At 45.5% G+C, this 16,926-nt stretch overlaps 1 protein-coding gene across 1 annotated transcript in view; it reads left to right on the top strand.

Annotated features, from left to right (window-relative positions):
* Positions 1 to 16,231, top strand: part of LOC121545958 (beta-citrylglutamate synthase B-like) — a 33,679-nt gene extending 17,448 nt beyond the window's left edge. The window contains exons 3-5 of the mRNA XM_041856907.2: positions 7,214 to 7,300; positions 10,742 to 10,945; positions 14,453 to 16,231. Coding sequence (XP_041712841.1) covers positions 7,214 to 7,300; positions 10,742 to 10,945; positions 14,453 to 14,964 — 803 coding nt within the window. The 3' untranslated portion in view covers positions 14,965 to 16,231. The remainder of the gene's footprint in view (positions 1 to 7,213; positions 7,301 to 10,741; positions 10,946 to 14,452) is intronic.
* The last annotated feature ends 695 nt before the right edge of the window (positions 16,232 to 16,926 follow it).

The following is a 16,926-nucleotide window of genomic DNA, read 5'->3' as shown; positions in this document are numbered from 1 at the left end:
ACTGCAATTCCTCTGCCTTCAGAAGGTTGGCTTTCTTTTGCTCCTCCAAGAGAGCCACGTTTGCTTGCATCTGGGCTTTCTGGCCAGCAACAAGGGCTTTCAATATGTCCTCCATTTCAGTCGGGCGGGAGCCTACGGCCAACTTGGAAAACTGGGTGATCAAACCTTCGGTATCCTCCTCTGACATGCACTATTAACGCTTGAGCGTGCCCGTATTCTCCACCATCTGTGATGTCACGAGAGGCTACACAGCTTTCAGCGGGATTGCTCAAGTAGTGCAAGGAGACCAGGTTCAACCAAAACAAGGATTTTATTAAAGGTCTTGGGAAACTAACGAAAGTATAACACAATTCTGTTCTCTGGTGGCTCTTTAAGGGTTAACAGTTCAGGGATGTCTCTTCCACATCCAAAATCATAACTCTCCCTCGCTCAAATAACTTTTCCCCAGTCTTACTGTATTCCACGTTGCAGCTAGTGGCCAACCCAGCAAAACGTCCTTCCAAATGTCCCACACGTATTTCCACAGGTGCATATATCCAAAGGTGAGTATTTCCCAAAGGTAAGTATCTCCAAATCCTTATATTCCTCATGGAAGTGGACGTGCAGCACTCTTGTCCTCCAGAGAGCCCAGCTTGGAGACTGTGTCTCTTCCCTTCCCCCAAACCTTCAGCCCATCAGCTCCTCATTTGTTTCAGCTGCGTGGGAAGATTGGCCATAGAGGGGTGGAGATCCCGACCATACCAGCAGATGGAGCCATAGCTGTCTGGGTTTGCAGCCATCTCAGGGGGATGTAACGTCCCTCCAGGACACAGCCTCTCGTGACATCACAACAGGTAACGAGCTGAGATTAGGAGCACACTCTTAAAGGGAGTGCTCCTAATCTCAGCTTGTTACCTGTATAAAAGACACCTGTCCACAGAAGCGATCAATCAATCAGATTCCAAACTCTCCACCATGGCCACGACCAAAGAGCTCTCCAAGGATGTCAGGGACAAGATTGTAGACCTACACAAGGCTGGAATGGGCTACAGACCATCGCCAAGCAGCTTGGTGAGAAGGTGACAACCGTTAGTGCGATTATTGGCAAATGGAAGAAACACAAAACAACTGTCAATCTCCCTCGGCCTGGGGCTCCATGCAAGATCTCACCTCGTGGAGTTGCAATGATCATGAGAACGGTGAGGAATCAGCCCAGAACTACACGGGAGGATCTTGTCAATGATCTCAAGGCAGCTGGGACCATAGTCACCAAGAAAACAATTGGTAATACACTATGCCGTGAAGGACTGAAATCCTGCAGCGCCCGCAAGGTCCCCCTGCTCAAGAAGTTTGCCAATGAACATCTGAATGATTCAGAGGAGAACTGGGTGAAAGTGTTGTGGTCAGATGAGACCAAAATGGAGCTCTTTGGCATCAACTCAACTCGCCGTGTTTGAAGGAGGAGGAATGCTGCCTATGACCCCAAGAACACCATCCCCACCGTCAAACATGGAGGTGGAAACATTATGCTTTGGGGGTGTTTTTCTGCTAAGGGGACAGGACAACTTCACTGCATCAAAGGGACGATGGACGGGGCCATGTACCGTCAAATCTTGGGTGAGAACCTCCTTCCCTCAGCCAGGGCATTGAAAATGAGTCGTGGATGGGTATTCCAGCATGACAATGACCCAAAACACACGGCCAAGGCAACAAAGGAGTGGCTCAAGAAGAAGTACATTAAGGTCCTGGAGTGGCCTAGCCTGTCTCCAGACCTTAATCCCATAGAAAATCTGTGGAGGGAGCTGAAGGTTCGAGTTGCCAAACGTCAGCCTCGAAACCTTAATGACTTGGAGACGATCTGCAAAGAGGAGTGTGCAAACCTGGTGGCCAACTACAAGAAACGTCTGACCTCTGTGATTGCCAACAAGGGTTTTGCCCCCAAATACGTCATGTTTTGCAGAGGGGTCAAATACTTATTTCCCTCATTAAAATGCAAATCAATTTATAACATTTTTTATATGCGTTTTTCTGGATTTTGTTGTGCAGCCTGACTACACTACATGACCAAAACTATGTGGACACCTGCTCGTCGAACATTTCATTCATAAATCATGGGCATTAATATGGAGTTGGTTCCCTCTTTGCTGCTATAACAGCCTCCTCTCTTCTGGGAAGGCTTTCCACTAGATGTTGGAACATTGCTTCCATTCAGCCACAAGAGCATTAGTGAGGTCGGGCACTGATGTTGGGCGATTAGGCCTGGCTCGCAGTTATTGTTCCAATTCGATTGGGTTGAGGTCAGGGCTCTGTGCAGGCCAGTCAAGTTCTTCTACACTGATCTCGACAAACCATTTCTGTATGGACCTCACTTTGTGCACAAGGGCATTGTCATGCTGAAACAGGAAAGGGTCTTCCCCAAACTGTTGCCACAAAGTTGGAAGCACAGAATTGTCTAGAATGTCTTTGTATGCTGTAGCGTTAAGATTTCCCTTCACTGGAAATAAGGGGCCTTGCCCGAACCATTATTCCTCCTCCACCAAACTTCACAGGTGGCACTATGCATTCGGGCAAGTAGCGTTCTCCTGGCATCCGCCAAACCCAGATTCGTCCGTCGGACTTCCAGTTGGTGAAGCGTGATTCATCACTACAGAGAACTCGTTTCCGCTGCTCCAGAGTCCAATGGCGGTGAGCTTTACACCACTCCAGCCAACGCTTGGCATTGAGCATGGTGATCTTAGGCTTGTGTGCGGCTGCTCGGCCATGGAAATAAATTTCATGAAGATCCCGACGAACATTGTGCTGACGTTGCTTCCAGAGGCAGTTTGGAACTCAGTAGTGAGTGTTGCAACCGAGGACAGACGATTTTTACGCACTACGTGCTTCAGCATTCGGCGTCCCGTTCTGTGAGCTTGTGTGGCCTACCACTTCGCGGCTGAGCCATTGTTGCTCCTAGACATTTCCACTTCACAATAACAGCACTTACAGTTGACCGGGGCAGCTCTAGCAGGGCAGAAATTTGATGAACTGACTTGTTGGAAAGGTGGCATTCTATGGCGGTGCCACCTTGAAAGTCACTGAGCTCTTCAGTAAGGCCATTCTACTGCCAATGTTTGTTTATGGAGATTGCATGGCTGTGTGCTCGATTTTATACACCTGTCAGCAACGGGTGTGGCTGAAATGGTTGAATCCACTCATTTGAAGGGGTGTACACATAACTTTGTGTAGATATAGTGTATATCCACTACGCTAATCACTACACTAATCTGATCAACTGCATCCAGCCTGATTGCAATGTAGCAAACCAAGAAGTCCCATAATTTCTTTCTATATGTACGACAACGTCCTTCTGTGTAGATTGTATTCACTGGTTTATCGTCTTCTCTTTCCTCATTTCAGGTACTCCAAGATCCAACGTTGTCTACCCAAAACAATCAAAACAGTGGATTGCACAGCCAATATATCAGCCCACCACTCAAAGATTCAGGGATGAGCTGATGGAGTATACATCCTGCAGAGACGCATGGACAAATAGTTGGAGCCCAAATCCTGTGGAAGAGACTGTCGTTTGGCTGCCAACATAACCCCATCCCAAAACCCAGCAAGGAGGAGGTCATTGCTGGTTTATTGGTTTATTCGGATCTCCATTAGCTTTTGCCGAAGCAGCAGCTATTCTTCCTGGGGTCCACACAAAAACAAACACGACAAGTAACAAAATACTGCTACACTGATAGACAATTGCAGCACACACATCAAGATTCAAGGACACTTGGGGCTTTTCTGACACCCCCAACTCCCCCAGTATCCATGGACTTGGGCCTCCTTGCACTACTACCTAATACAAACACACTCTATTGTAACATAATTTGTTAGCCTCTGGTCATTATCTCTCTGCATCTTTAGCATTAAAAAAAAATCAATTCACTGTAGGCTACCACTGTACATAACAGCACCGTTATACCTGCTTTGTACCGTCTATTTTATTGTATATTTTACATTTTATTGCTGTGAATTGTGTGAATGACTTGTCTATACTGAGGATTGGGGCGGCAGGTAGCCTGGCGGGTAGGAGCGTTGGGCCAGTGACCGAAAGGTTGCTGGATCGAATTCCCGAGCTGACATGTAAAAAATCTGTCATTCTGCCCCTGAGCAAGGCAGTTAACCCACTGTTCCCCGGGCGCCGATGACGTGGATGTCGATTAAGGCAGCTCCCTGCACCTCTCTGATTCAGAGGGGTTGGGTTAAATGCGGAAGATTCATTCAGTTGTACAATTGACTAGGTATCCCCCTTTCCCGTATTGTACATTATGTGCAGTGATCTGTATTGTGCTGTATAAAATAAATTATTGCTGATTCATTGATTGTCATGTCATTACATAGGTCTACACTATGTTTTATTGGCTTTTACCAATTTACCTTTAGTATTCAAATGTTACTGATACAGTGATCTGACTGCCATATTTCATACACAACACTATCTCATGTGGCATACTGTAATGAATCACTTATAGTAGATATTAACAAAATCGATGGGACTGGTTCAAACAGCATTTATTCAAGTGATTTGACTAAATTAGTTAGGCAATGTCTGGCTGTGAAGCTGAGTCATCGGAGTGTAATTATAACAGGCCCATTACATCTTCTGTCTCCTTGAATCCCATGTAGACTCCTGTGGGGGAGGGATATTTGAGGCGAATGGCAGAAACAACACATGAAGGCATGACTCTTCTGTTCCCTTGTCCCAGTCTATAGCCCTTCAGTGCCCACTCCAACATCAGTTGATATGCAACCAGCCTGTATTGACTAAGAACAAATAAGTTGTTATTCGTGAGGAGCTAGATCCAAATAATCTAATAACAGGAAACAATTTGATTTGAAATGATAAAACAACAAAAGATATCAATAGATTATCTTATTTTATATTTTGTTACTGTGTGCTGGGACAAGCAAGAGTAATGTCACTTACTCGATAGACAGCTGTCCATTCGGTCCAGCAGATATGGGCTACTTTTTCCACTTTATTTTTGGGACATGGAAGAATGTCTCTATAACTCCAGGATTGATGAGTGCAGAAAAGTCATTGCGGTGTGTTACACAGTCACTGGGTGCGCTGCTTTCTTCACTGTAGATACACTACATGACCAAAAGTATGTGGACACCTGCACATCGAACATCTCATTCCAAAATCATGGGCATTAATATGGAGTTCGTCCCCCCTTTGCTGCTATAACAGCCTCCACTTTTCGGGAAAGGCTTTCCACTAGATGTTGGAACATTGCTGCGGGGACTTTCTTCCATTCAGCCACAAGCGCATTAGTGAGGTCGGGCACTGATGTTGGGCGATTAGTCCTGGATCGCAGTCGGCATTCCAATTCATCCCAAAGGTCTTCAATGGGGTTGAGGTCAGGGCTCTGTGCAGGCCAGTCAAGTTCTTCTACACCGATTTCAACAAACCATTTCTGTATGGACCTCGCTTTGTGCACAGGGGCATGCTGAAATAGGAAAGGGCCTTCCCCAAACTGTTGCCACAAAGTTGGAAGCATAGAATCATCTAGAACGTCATTATATGCTGTAGCGTTAAGATTTCCACTTCAGGGGAACTAAGGGGCCTAGCCCGAACCATGGAAAACAGCACCATACCATTATTCCTCCTCCACCAAACTTTACAGTTGGCACTATGCATTGGGGCAGGAAGCATCCTCCTGGCATCCGCCAAGCCCAGATGGTGAAGTGTAATTGATCATTCCAGAGAACGCGTTTCCACTGCTCCAGAGTCCATGGTGGCAAGCTTTACACCACTCCAGCCAACGTTTGGCATTGCGCATGATGATCTTAGGCATGTGTGCGGCTGTTCGGCCATGGAAATCCATTTCATGAAGATCCCGATGAACAGTTCTTGTGCTGACGTTGCTTCCAGAGGCAGTTTGGAACTCGGTAGTGAGTGTTGCAACCGAGGGACAGATGATTTCTACACGCTTCAGCACTCGGCGGTCCCGTTCTGTGAGCTTGTGTGGCCTACCACTTCGCGGCTGAGCCGTTGTTGCTCCTAGACGTTTCCACTTCACAATAACAGCACTTACAGTTGACCGGGGCAGCTCTAGCAGGGCAGAAATTTGACGAACTGACTTGTTGGAAAGGTGGCATCCTATGACGGTGCCACGTTGAAAGTCACTGAGCTCTTAAGGACGGCCATTCTACTGCCAATGTTTGTCTATGGAGATTGCATGGCGGTGTGCTCGATTTCATACACCTGTCAGCAACGGGTGTGGCTGGAATAGCCGAATCCACTAATTTGAAGGAGTTTCCACATACTTTTGGTCATGTAGAGTATCAAGCCCCTGATGGCAGTAACAAGTCCCACTCTGCGCAGCACAAACACTCTTCGTTGGTTGCCATGGGTTGATTTGGCCCGCCGTCCCCCTCAGACCAGGGTCTCGCCACCGCTCCTGCTAGCTCGTCTACCGGCTCCGCTGATTCACCCTCCCTCCGTGCTCCCTCAGCATCCAACTGCACACGTTCCTCCACAGTCAATTCTGGCTCGAATAAACACGGCTCTGAATATAAACAAATGTATTCTACTACCTCAAAGTCCGACATGATTTATCAAATGTGATTGTGATGATTTGCCAATAAGCAAGCGAGCTAGCTACTTTAGCTACTAGAGTACGCAACAGCTGGCTGTCTCCCAGGAGCTTTGTTTACAAAACCACAACAAGTCTCGTGGGAAGAGAGCGCAGGCAGAACCCAAAGTAGTCTGTAAATGAGGACGTTGATAGAATCTAATTTCTTACGATTATCAGTAAAATGTACTAATTTATAAAATATAGATCACTATGTATAGCTTTGTAAGAAATTAGTAGTTAAGTCTATTTCCCAGGAGCTGGATAGTAGATACCCATAGACTTCCAGCAATTGCGGTAAGCTAATGATATGCTGCCTTCAACTTCCTTCGAACTGCACGCAGAGACATACAAATGGTATTTGTGAGTTCATCTGACTCTGGGTAGGTAGGAAATTACCCCAAATCCCGAAATATCCCTTCAACACAGAATTACATACCCACAGCAATCCTCATCCAATGGCAATCATTCATTGCTTCACAAGTCACAACATGGTTCCTATAGCAACAAACCCCATTTCGCACAGTCAAATGACTGAGGTACACAGAGGGTAATGGAGAGAGTTTGATCATTGGACAAATTGTAACGTGTGTATGTGTGTCTTGTGTGTTTCGTAGGAGGACACGAGAACTTCCGCAAGATGATCGACGAGGCGGAACCGCTGGGCTACCCCGTGGTGGTGAAGAACGCACGTGGTCACAGAGGTCAGTCTGACCGCAACCATCCCTCCCCTCACCTCTCTCACCCCTCTCTTTAATAACAGAACCGGCCCAGGCCTCTCGGTTTATGCAAAACTGTTTCTCGAATCCTCTTACACCATTGTGTGCGTGGCCAACAGCACCTCGGTCCACCCATATAAGGAATTTAACAAAGGGGTGCTAAGTGGTTATGTCGTCGTGAAAAGGAAAGCACAGAGTACACATCTTTGACGGCTTATTTAAACCTTTTGTATCACCCTCGCTGATTTTTCCAAATTTACTTCTCATTTAAAGTAGGATTGCCAGATACGTTTTTGAACCCTATAACTTATGTTTAAGTTAGTAAAGAGATTGAACCCTGGCTATTTCACAGAGGCCTCCTGGCCCATCAACTTTTCAGTCATAGACACTTTACTTGGTCTCCCAGTTGGTCTCCCATTGTCCGTATAGATAAGTCTCCCGAGTGGTGCAGTGGTCTAAGGCACTGCATCGCAGCGCTAGCTGTGCCACTACAGATCCTGGTTCGAATCCAGGCTCTGTCGTAGCCGGCCGTGACCGGGAGACCCATGGGGCGGCGCACAATTGGCCCAGGGTAGGGGAGGGAATGGCCGGCAGGGATGTAGCTCAGTTGGTAGAGCATGGCGTTTGCAACGTCAGGGTTGTGGGTTCGATTCCCACGGGGAGCCAGTATAAAAAATATAATGTATGAACTCAAGTTGCTCTGGATAAAAGCGTCTGCTAAAATGTAGATAACAATATACTTTGGGTTACTGTCTATCAAGAAAGGGCATTGTAAACACTGGAATGGCCACTGACATTTGATTTTGTAATTACAAAAAAGTAGCCCCCCTTCTGTGGACAGGTGTCTTTTATACAGGTAACAAGCTGAGATTAGGAGCACTCCCTTTAAGAGTGTGCTCCTAATCTCAGCTCATTACCTGTATAAAAGACACCTGGGAGCCAGAAATCTTTCTGATTGAGAAGGGGTCAAATACTTATTTCCCTCATTAAAATGCAAATCAATTTATAACATTTCTGACATGCGTTTTTCTGGATTTTTTTGTTGTTATTCTGTCTCTCACTGTTCAAATAAACCTACCATTAAAATTATAAACTGATCATTTCTTTGTCAGTGGGCAAATGTACAAAATCAGCAGGGGATCAAATACTTTTTTCCCCTCACTGTATAGGCTGAAATGCCAGGTGATTCTAGTGTTAAATGCCAAGTCCAGTCACAATTCAGTTTTTCCTGTGTTTTATATCATATTGTACAACAGCTGATGAAACTTAACACTGTAAAAGTGTGGGGGAAAAAAGCAATTTGATTTCTCTATACTTACTGGTTAAAAATGCAATCTACACAGGACCTTCTAATCAGCAGGTTTGCATTGGCAGGAGTTTTGACTTTCCATGGTGACATCACCATGCGGTAAATTGGTTAATAGACCAATAACAAAGACTTTCAAACCTCTCTGCCAATAACGAGTTGTTTTCAGTTTTCCCCTCCCTACTCAGACCACTCCCAGACATTCCTAGCAAATTTCTTCCTTGAGAAATATTATTTAGCTAAAAAGCTTTTTTTGCCTATTTTAATGGAAATCTATTACAGTAAGGTACTTAATTGTTACCCAGAAATGATTTTATATTGATATAAAAACGACTGCATTGGGCCTTAAGGAAAGGGGCCATTGGTGGATATCAGCCAATGAGCCATGTCTTGACCATTCACATGACTAAGATCCAGCTAGCTAGCCAATCGCAATCAGTTTTGCCAACTTAGCGACTTTGTCGCTATATTTAGCGAGTATTCAGACCCCTGTAGCGACACATTTTCAAAAAAGCGACTAGCGACAAATCTAGCAACTTTTTCTGGTGTTATTGGAGACTCTGACGTGAAAGCACGTATCGTTCTTACTCTTCTCAACGAGCAGCGGGTGCTGCCGTGGGGGTGGGGGCCCCACCCCTGTCCCAAAGCACTCACAGGCGGCCCAGTCCTCGCGCAGCTTTTTACTCACTTTTTGTCTCTCCCACGATGTTATTCCTCCCTCCTACAGCGTCCATCTCAATTACATGCACATGGCCAATTATGCAAATTAAGTGATGATGTCATGTAGCAACTTTTAGGACAGCCAATAGCTACTTTCCTTACTGAGGAGATGGCAACACTGATCGCAATGCCAGCAGGGGCAGAATCATTTCCTTCTTTTGATGAAAAATCTTCTTATTTTTTCACATGTAACCTCTTTGTTGAGTGTAGACTCTACATTTAATTTGGCTGGCTGGTTGACACTGGTTGTTAGCAACGCAACCTATTCTAATATCTCTACACACACCCCATCACACTCGCATGCTTCTCTCACGAGTCTCCCTTCCTGGTCCCTCAGTCAACGCTAACTGTGTTGGGGTCAGAGGAGGTGCCACTGAGCATGAGGACAAAGTCCACTCTAATTAAAATGGGCCCTGGTATTTTTGTAAGCCAGTGCGAGAGGCATTCTGCTCTCTCCCACAATGGCTTCTCAGTCAGTGTCCCGAGTGTCTCGAGAGATTTCTCAATTTCATTTGTTACATGGCCGTTGAGGTGAGAGGTGTCAACATTCACGCTAACACTATCATCTTCAGAAGAGTACTGAATGTAATGCTATAGAGTATAACATGGAGGACTATAGTCAGGTGAATGAATTATGACTTTTCCATGACAAAAAAAAACATGTGAAATCACATTTTCACATGTGAAATAGCTGTTTTCACACGTTGAGCTTAAATTTAGAGTTCACATGTTAACACTACCTTTTCACATGTGAGGAGAATAACGTTTCACATTTTTAAAACTTTCACATTTGAGAAACTTCTGAAGTCGAGAACAAAATTCTTAGTATTGCAAACAAAAATAATGATATTGAAAGCAAAACAAACTCAAAAGTATTGATAGCAAAACAAAATATTGCACAGATTTTTTTTGGGGCGAGAGCAAATAAATTGTAAATGGATGCAACAAAATCAGTGATACCAAATAAATGATAACGCAATTAAATAAAACGCCTCCCTCTTTCCTGTAATTTCCCCTGTCTTTGGTTATGTCACCCTGACAATGGCTTTCGCTGCATTTTTTCCAGTGGGAAGTTTTGGCACATTCATTCCAGCAACATAGCACCCTGCATCCCACTGCTGGTTTGCCTCTGATGGAAGACAGATGTAGCTGGAAGTGGTGAAAGTAATCATGTGAAGGGAAAAACACGAGATTTGTTCATGTGATTTTCTTCATGTTTTCTTTGTAAGGGTTGTGACTGAAAACTCTTACTCACTCTCTCTTTCTCATTCTGTTTTTCTCATTCATTGTCCAGGCCACGAACCATCAATGTTTCTTTTTCTTTTAAAAGCGTCTTCTTCATGTAATGCTATATCAATTAAATCGTTCTCTCTGGCTTCCCTCCACTCTGACTCTGTCAGGAAAGGCTGTGTTCCTGGCCAGGGACAAGCACCACCTGGCCGACCTGAGCCACCTGATTCGCCATGACGCTCCCTACCTCTTCCAGGAGTACGTGAAGGAGTCGCACGGCCGCGACGTCCGGGTGGTGCTGGTGGGCGGCCGCGTCATCGGCTCCATGCTGCGCTGCTCCACCGATGGACGCATGCAGAGCAACTGCTCCCTGGGTGAGTGATGCTGGGCAGAGGAGAGGAGGATATTCAGCCACTCTTGGAGGACAATGGGAGTTATATATTTTTAATGCTTATTTATTAAAAAATGAACACATTTCAGCTTGTAGCCTTCATCAGGGTTTTACAGACAGAAAATAAAGGAGGCTTGAGTGATACTGGACAGGCAGGTCCCCTAGGGCTGCCAGTGTCACCACAGTGACCGCACAGACACCCACTGGTGGGTCCTCTGCAAAGTTTGTCTCCAGTGGTTAGGTCTATAGACAGGGGTGCACATAACTGGTACACAGGTACGCAAGCGCAACAAAAATCAGGAATGCGTAATGCCACTTGTGTTACTACGCGCCTTTGCGTACTTGGCCGATCTTCTCATCTAACCTTACACATGACATGTTGCTTGTCAACTACTGTCAGGGATGTCCAAAAAGCAACAGACATTAAGCAGCTTCTTTGGCATTTCGCCACCTACAAAGAAACGCCAACTGGAGCCAGAGCCGAAGAAAATACTTTTTTTTCGGAAAAGTGGCTCCAAGATGTGCAGTGGCTTGAAGCTAACGATGAGCGCACTGAAATGTGGTGCAAGATTTGCCGCTCAAATCCACATCTAGCAGACAAAACAGGTGCATTTTATAAAGGCTCAAAGAATTTCAACCATCCTTTATTTGACAAACATGAAAAGAGCAAGGAGCACATGAATGTGGCGCAAGCCATTGCTAAACAAGCTAGCCGAGAAGAAATGTCCAGTCGCCCACTTGCCAGATGGCGAGACAAGCTGAATGAAGAACAGCGGCAAGCTCTGTTTAATATTTTTCTCCTCGCCTTCAATGAAGCTAAACACGCACGTCCCATGTCTTCCTATTCTGAGGATGTTCCTTTACTGAAGCGGCTAGGAGTAAATGTCGGAGGTGCATATCATTCACGTGAAGGGGACACACGGATCATGCAGAGCATCGCTCACACCATCAGCAGGGAGTTACGAGCCAAGTTGCAGTCTGCTGAATTTTGGGGGCTGCTTTTTGATGGATCTGAGGACATCACAAAAACTGAGCAGGAAATCGTTTACATTGTGTCTGTGTCCAGCAACGGAGAGTTTACTTCAGACTTTATTGGACTGATTGAATTGGGTGCTGACCGAACCGCGCAGGCCATAACAGACAGACTTGTGAGACTTTTCCAGGACACAGGCTTGGATGACTGGACAACAAAGTTGGTCGCTGTGTGCACAGACGGGGCTGCTGTCAACGTAGGTATCTACAACGGGGTTGTGCCAAAATTCCGGCAACTTGCTGCGGTTGGAGACTCCCTTGTGCACATTCTGTGCACCGCACACACACTGGAGAATTGCGCGAAATCAGCTGATCGCAACGTTCCTTACTGTGAGATATTTAATCGCTCTGTGGTCAAGCTGCTGCAGTTTTATTTACAAAAAGGTGGAGCAAAAAAAACTGCTGCACTGAATAAGCTATGTGAAGAAAATGGGATCTCCTTTGTGAAACTGGGTAAGTTTCATAATATCAGATGGTCTGCATGGAGGCATGAAACACTGTTAAAAATATCAAGACTATTGCCAGCCATTAAAATGCAACTGGTTACGAGTGATAACAGTGACTTGCAGCATATGTGCAAAGAGCGTTTTCAGTGCTTTCTGTCAAACAAGCTTGACATTTGCAACATTTTGAAGACCACATCCATTAGGTTTCAGAAGGAAAAGCTGACCATTGGAGAATGTAAGGATGAACTCATGGTGGCCATTGGACAGTTCACACTTCTGCTTGATGGTGAAAGCCACAGGGCACACACTGTTTCCAATGCTGATGCTGACAGAGACAAGACACACTTACTCAGGGGGTTAATTGAAGAGTTTGAAATCAGATATGAATCCCTCAAGTCATGTGATAATTTCTTAGTATTTGATCCTTCAACATGGCCTCAGGAAATGCAAGACCTCCACAGTTTTGGAAACACAACCGTTTGCAGCATTCTCAAGAAATATGAGGCCACCTTGCAACTTGACAAAGATACCACTGTGACAGAATGGATGCGCTTAAAGCAGGCAGGAAAACGCCTGGGAGCCTCTTCTGTGTATGACTTGGTCCAAATAGTAAATACAAGTAACCCAGATGCTTACTCCAACATCAACAAGATGGTTAAGCTGTCTCTTACACTGCCTTTAAGCAGTGCAGCTTGTGAGAGGGGATTCTCACATCTCAACATAATAAAAACCAAGTACAGATCTCGTCTGTCACATGCTCGTCTCTCAGCCCTGATGCACATTCACCTGTCAAAGAAGACCACAGAGACATTTGACCCAAAGCCTGCTGTTGACCTGTGGATGGAGACAGCTAATCGGAGGCTCAACCAAGGACAGGGAGGTGCATCTACAGCATCTTCATCATCTACCATGCAGGAAGCTGAAGCAGAGGACAGTGGGGGCGACACTGAAGAGATGGAGACACGGGGCGGCAGGTAGCTTAGTGGGTAAGAGCGTTGTGCCAGTAACCGAAAGGTCGCTGGTTCTAATCCCCGAGCCGACTAGGTGAAAAATCTGTTGATGTGCCCTTAAGCAAGGCACTTAACCCTAATTGCTCCTGTAAGTCGCTCTGGATAAGAGCGTCTGCTAAATGACTAAAAATGTAAAAATGTGGTGGCGGCACTGAAGAGGACAGTGGTGGCGACACAGAAGAGGACAGTGGTGGCGACAGTGAGGAAGACTTTACTTATTAAGACCACGCTACATATGGGGTGAGTACCAGACACCATCTGCTGGTACTCACCTGAGTAACTCACTGAAAAAGTTATGTGCACCCCTGTCTATAGACTGGTTATTGCTAGAGAGAACCAAGGTCAGGGCCAAATCAGTTTCATAAAGTTCCATAAAATGAATTAGCCTTTTTTTATATACTATATTATTTTCAGTGAATGAGATTATTTCTTTAGTTGGCTAAGAAACATATGGAACGGACCCTGAACATGCTATTTCCATTTTTTTATGTTAGGAAGCCACATCAGAGCACAGGGGACAGTGAGAGGAGCAGTGCACTTGAATTTGGCCACAGAAGGACAATATAGTTGTCTTGAACGTGACTTTGCTTTTGATGACGTCTGCAGTTTTACGCTAGCAAACACACTCATGTCTTGTGACATTTTGGGGTCATCAGTCCTCAATTGTTCCAATTGTTTTTTAACAAAATGTTGTTTGTCTTACGCAAGCATAGATTCTCGGTTGCTCTGGCTTACTTTACATTTATTTGTTTGTCCATCCTATGTCTATCTATTGCTCTAAACTAAATACAAATCATTCCACATTTCACAATACATTAAGAAATAGTTGCCCTGGGAGTTGGTCACTGTTTTCTCTGTCCTGTCATTCCTCGCCGTAGAGGCCTCAGAGAATGTGAATTATGTGAATGTAAGGCACACAGTGAACAGTCCACAGATAGCAGCTACTGGCGTGTGGGCGGTACTGACGTACCTGTCTTTCCATTCTGCCCTCGTCTCCCGCAGGCGGCGTGGGGATGATGTGCCCGCTGAGTGAGCAGGGCAAGCAGCTGGCGGTGCAGGTGTCCAACATCCTTGGCATGGACGTGTGCGGCATTGACCTGCTGCAGCTCAACGACGGCTCGTTCGTGGTGTGCGAGGCCAACGCCAATGTGGGCTTCATTGCCTTCGATCAGGCGTGTGGCATGGACGTGGCGGGCATCGTGGCCGATTACGCCCTCTCGCTGCTGCCCAGCCGCCTCACACGCAAGATGTCGCTGCTCTCGGTGGTGTCCAGTGCCAGCGAGACTAGCAGCGAGCCTGAGGTGTGCCCGGCGCCCAGCAGCGTATTGCCCGAGGCCGTGTGCAACATGAGCGTGGGCTCCACTTCTAGTGAGAGCGACCCCGAGCTGGCCGATACCACCCCGCAGCCCACGATCCGCCAAGTTGGCCCCAGCCCAGTCCTGCCCAACCTCCCTGACCCGGCCTACAACTTCAACACCCTCCTCGCCAACGAGATCGAACTATTGACTGAGTGAGCTGGATACAGCCACGGCATGCACGCACACTTACACACACAGACACACACACACAGACACACTTACAAACACACACCTGAACACATGGCGATGGACATTCCTGTTACAGAGCACACACACAAACTCCTATACACGTTACACAGGCAGGATGTTACATGCAAAAGCATGAGCTGAACAAACAAAAATGAAATGAAAAATGCCATGAACACAGAAACTGACATTACGAACAGACATAGACGCACACACCTTCTCTTACTAACTCCCCCCATAAACACATAGAGATCTGAGGCTGCTCCCCTGACCATTCTCCTCTTCTCCCCACTGCGAACAACCCAGGTAGTTTACAACCGCAGGTGGGGGCAGAAGCGGGATCCAAAAGGTTAGCTGAATTACTGAATTGTTTTCAATTGCATTGTGAGGGTGAGTTGAGTAAGAGTGTTTTTTGGGAGAGCCCTAAAAAGCATGACATACATCAGCACATAGTCAACCGAAGTTTTATTTATTTGCACCAAAGAAAACAAGTGATAGACAACAATACAGATAAAAACACATTTAAAGAAACGGTTTGCAGGTGTGGTTGGAAGCCCAAGGGCTTATATGAAAATCACACCAAGTCTGTCACCCAATTGAGCTGAACACACACTACATAACTGTATTTTGGAGGATGAGAATGATGGGTGGTCGTCGTTATAGATCAACCACTGAGGACGTAGCCAGGCTTGATTTACTGGTGGTGAAATGAAGTGATTTTCTCCATGACTGGGAGAGGGGTACATGCAGAGGACTAGATAGACTGCCCACCAGCTCCATGTAGCAGAGGACAGACCGGGTTCACCGTCACAGGGGTTATTAGGTGCAGATTGGGGTCAATTCCATTTTCTACCTCAGTTAAATCTGGAAATTTGGATGATTTGAAATTCACAAATAAAAAAATCGCTGTCAAATTTCATTCACATTAAATTCACGAATTGTCGATGATCAAAATGGGACATACCACCCAATGCTGACAAGGAGCCCCTAAACACAGGATCTATGGTCTGACTTCACTTCCTCCAACTCTTAGTCGAAGAGGTTAGAAAAGTTTAGAGATCATTAGAATAACAAAACTGACTTAGCACAATTGCCTAGGGGCACCTAGTATAGTAACAACACTACACGATACTCTCTCAAGAGATTCCATCTAGAAATGCATAACTATACAGTTGAAGTCGGAAGTTTACATACACCTTAGCCAAATACATTTAAACTCAGTTTTTCACAATTCCTGACATTTAATCCTAGTTTAAATTCCCTGTATTAGGTCAGTTAGGATCACCACTTTATTTTAAGAATGTGAAATGTCAGAATAATAGTAGAGAGAATGATTTATTTCAGCTTTTATTTATTTCATCACATTCCCAGTGGGTCAGAAGTTTACATACACTCAATTAGTATTTGGTAGCATTGCCTTTAAATTGTTTAACTTGGGTCAAACATTTTGGGTAGCCTTCCACAAGCTTCCCACAATAAGTTGGGTGAATTTTGGCCCATTCCTCCTGACAGAGCTGGTGTAACTGAGTCAGGTTTGTAGGCCTCCTTGCTCGCACACGCTTTTTCAGTTCTGCCCACAAATGTTCCATAGGATTGAGGTCAGGGCTTTGTGATGGCCACTCCAATACCTTGAGTTTGTTGTCCTTAAGCCATTTTGCCACAACTTTGGAAGTTGGGGTCGTTGTCCATTTGGGACCCATTTGCGACCAAACTTCCTGACTGATGTCTTGAGATGTTGCTTCAATACTTCCACATAATTTTCCTTCCTCATGATGCCATCTATTTTGTGAAGTGCACCAGTCCCTCCTGCAGCAAAGCACCCCCACAGCATGATACTGCCACCCCCGTGCTTCACGGTTGGGATGGTGTTCTTCGGCTTGCAAGCCTTCCCCTTTTTCCTCCAAACATAATGATGGTCATTATGGCCAAACA

This window comes from Coregonus clupeaformis, chromosome 30 (assembly GCF_020615455.1).
Source record: "Coregonus clupeaformis isolate EN_2021a chromosome 30, ASM2061545v1, whole genome shotgun sequence".
NCBI lineage: Eukaryota > Metazoa > Chordata > Actinopteri > Salmoniformes > Salmonidae > Coregonus > Coregonus clupeaformis.
The sequence above is the reverse complement of the archived record's forward strand: the minus strand, read 5'-3'. Positions and strand labels throughout refer to the sequence as shown.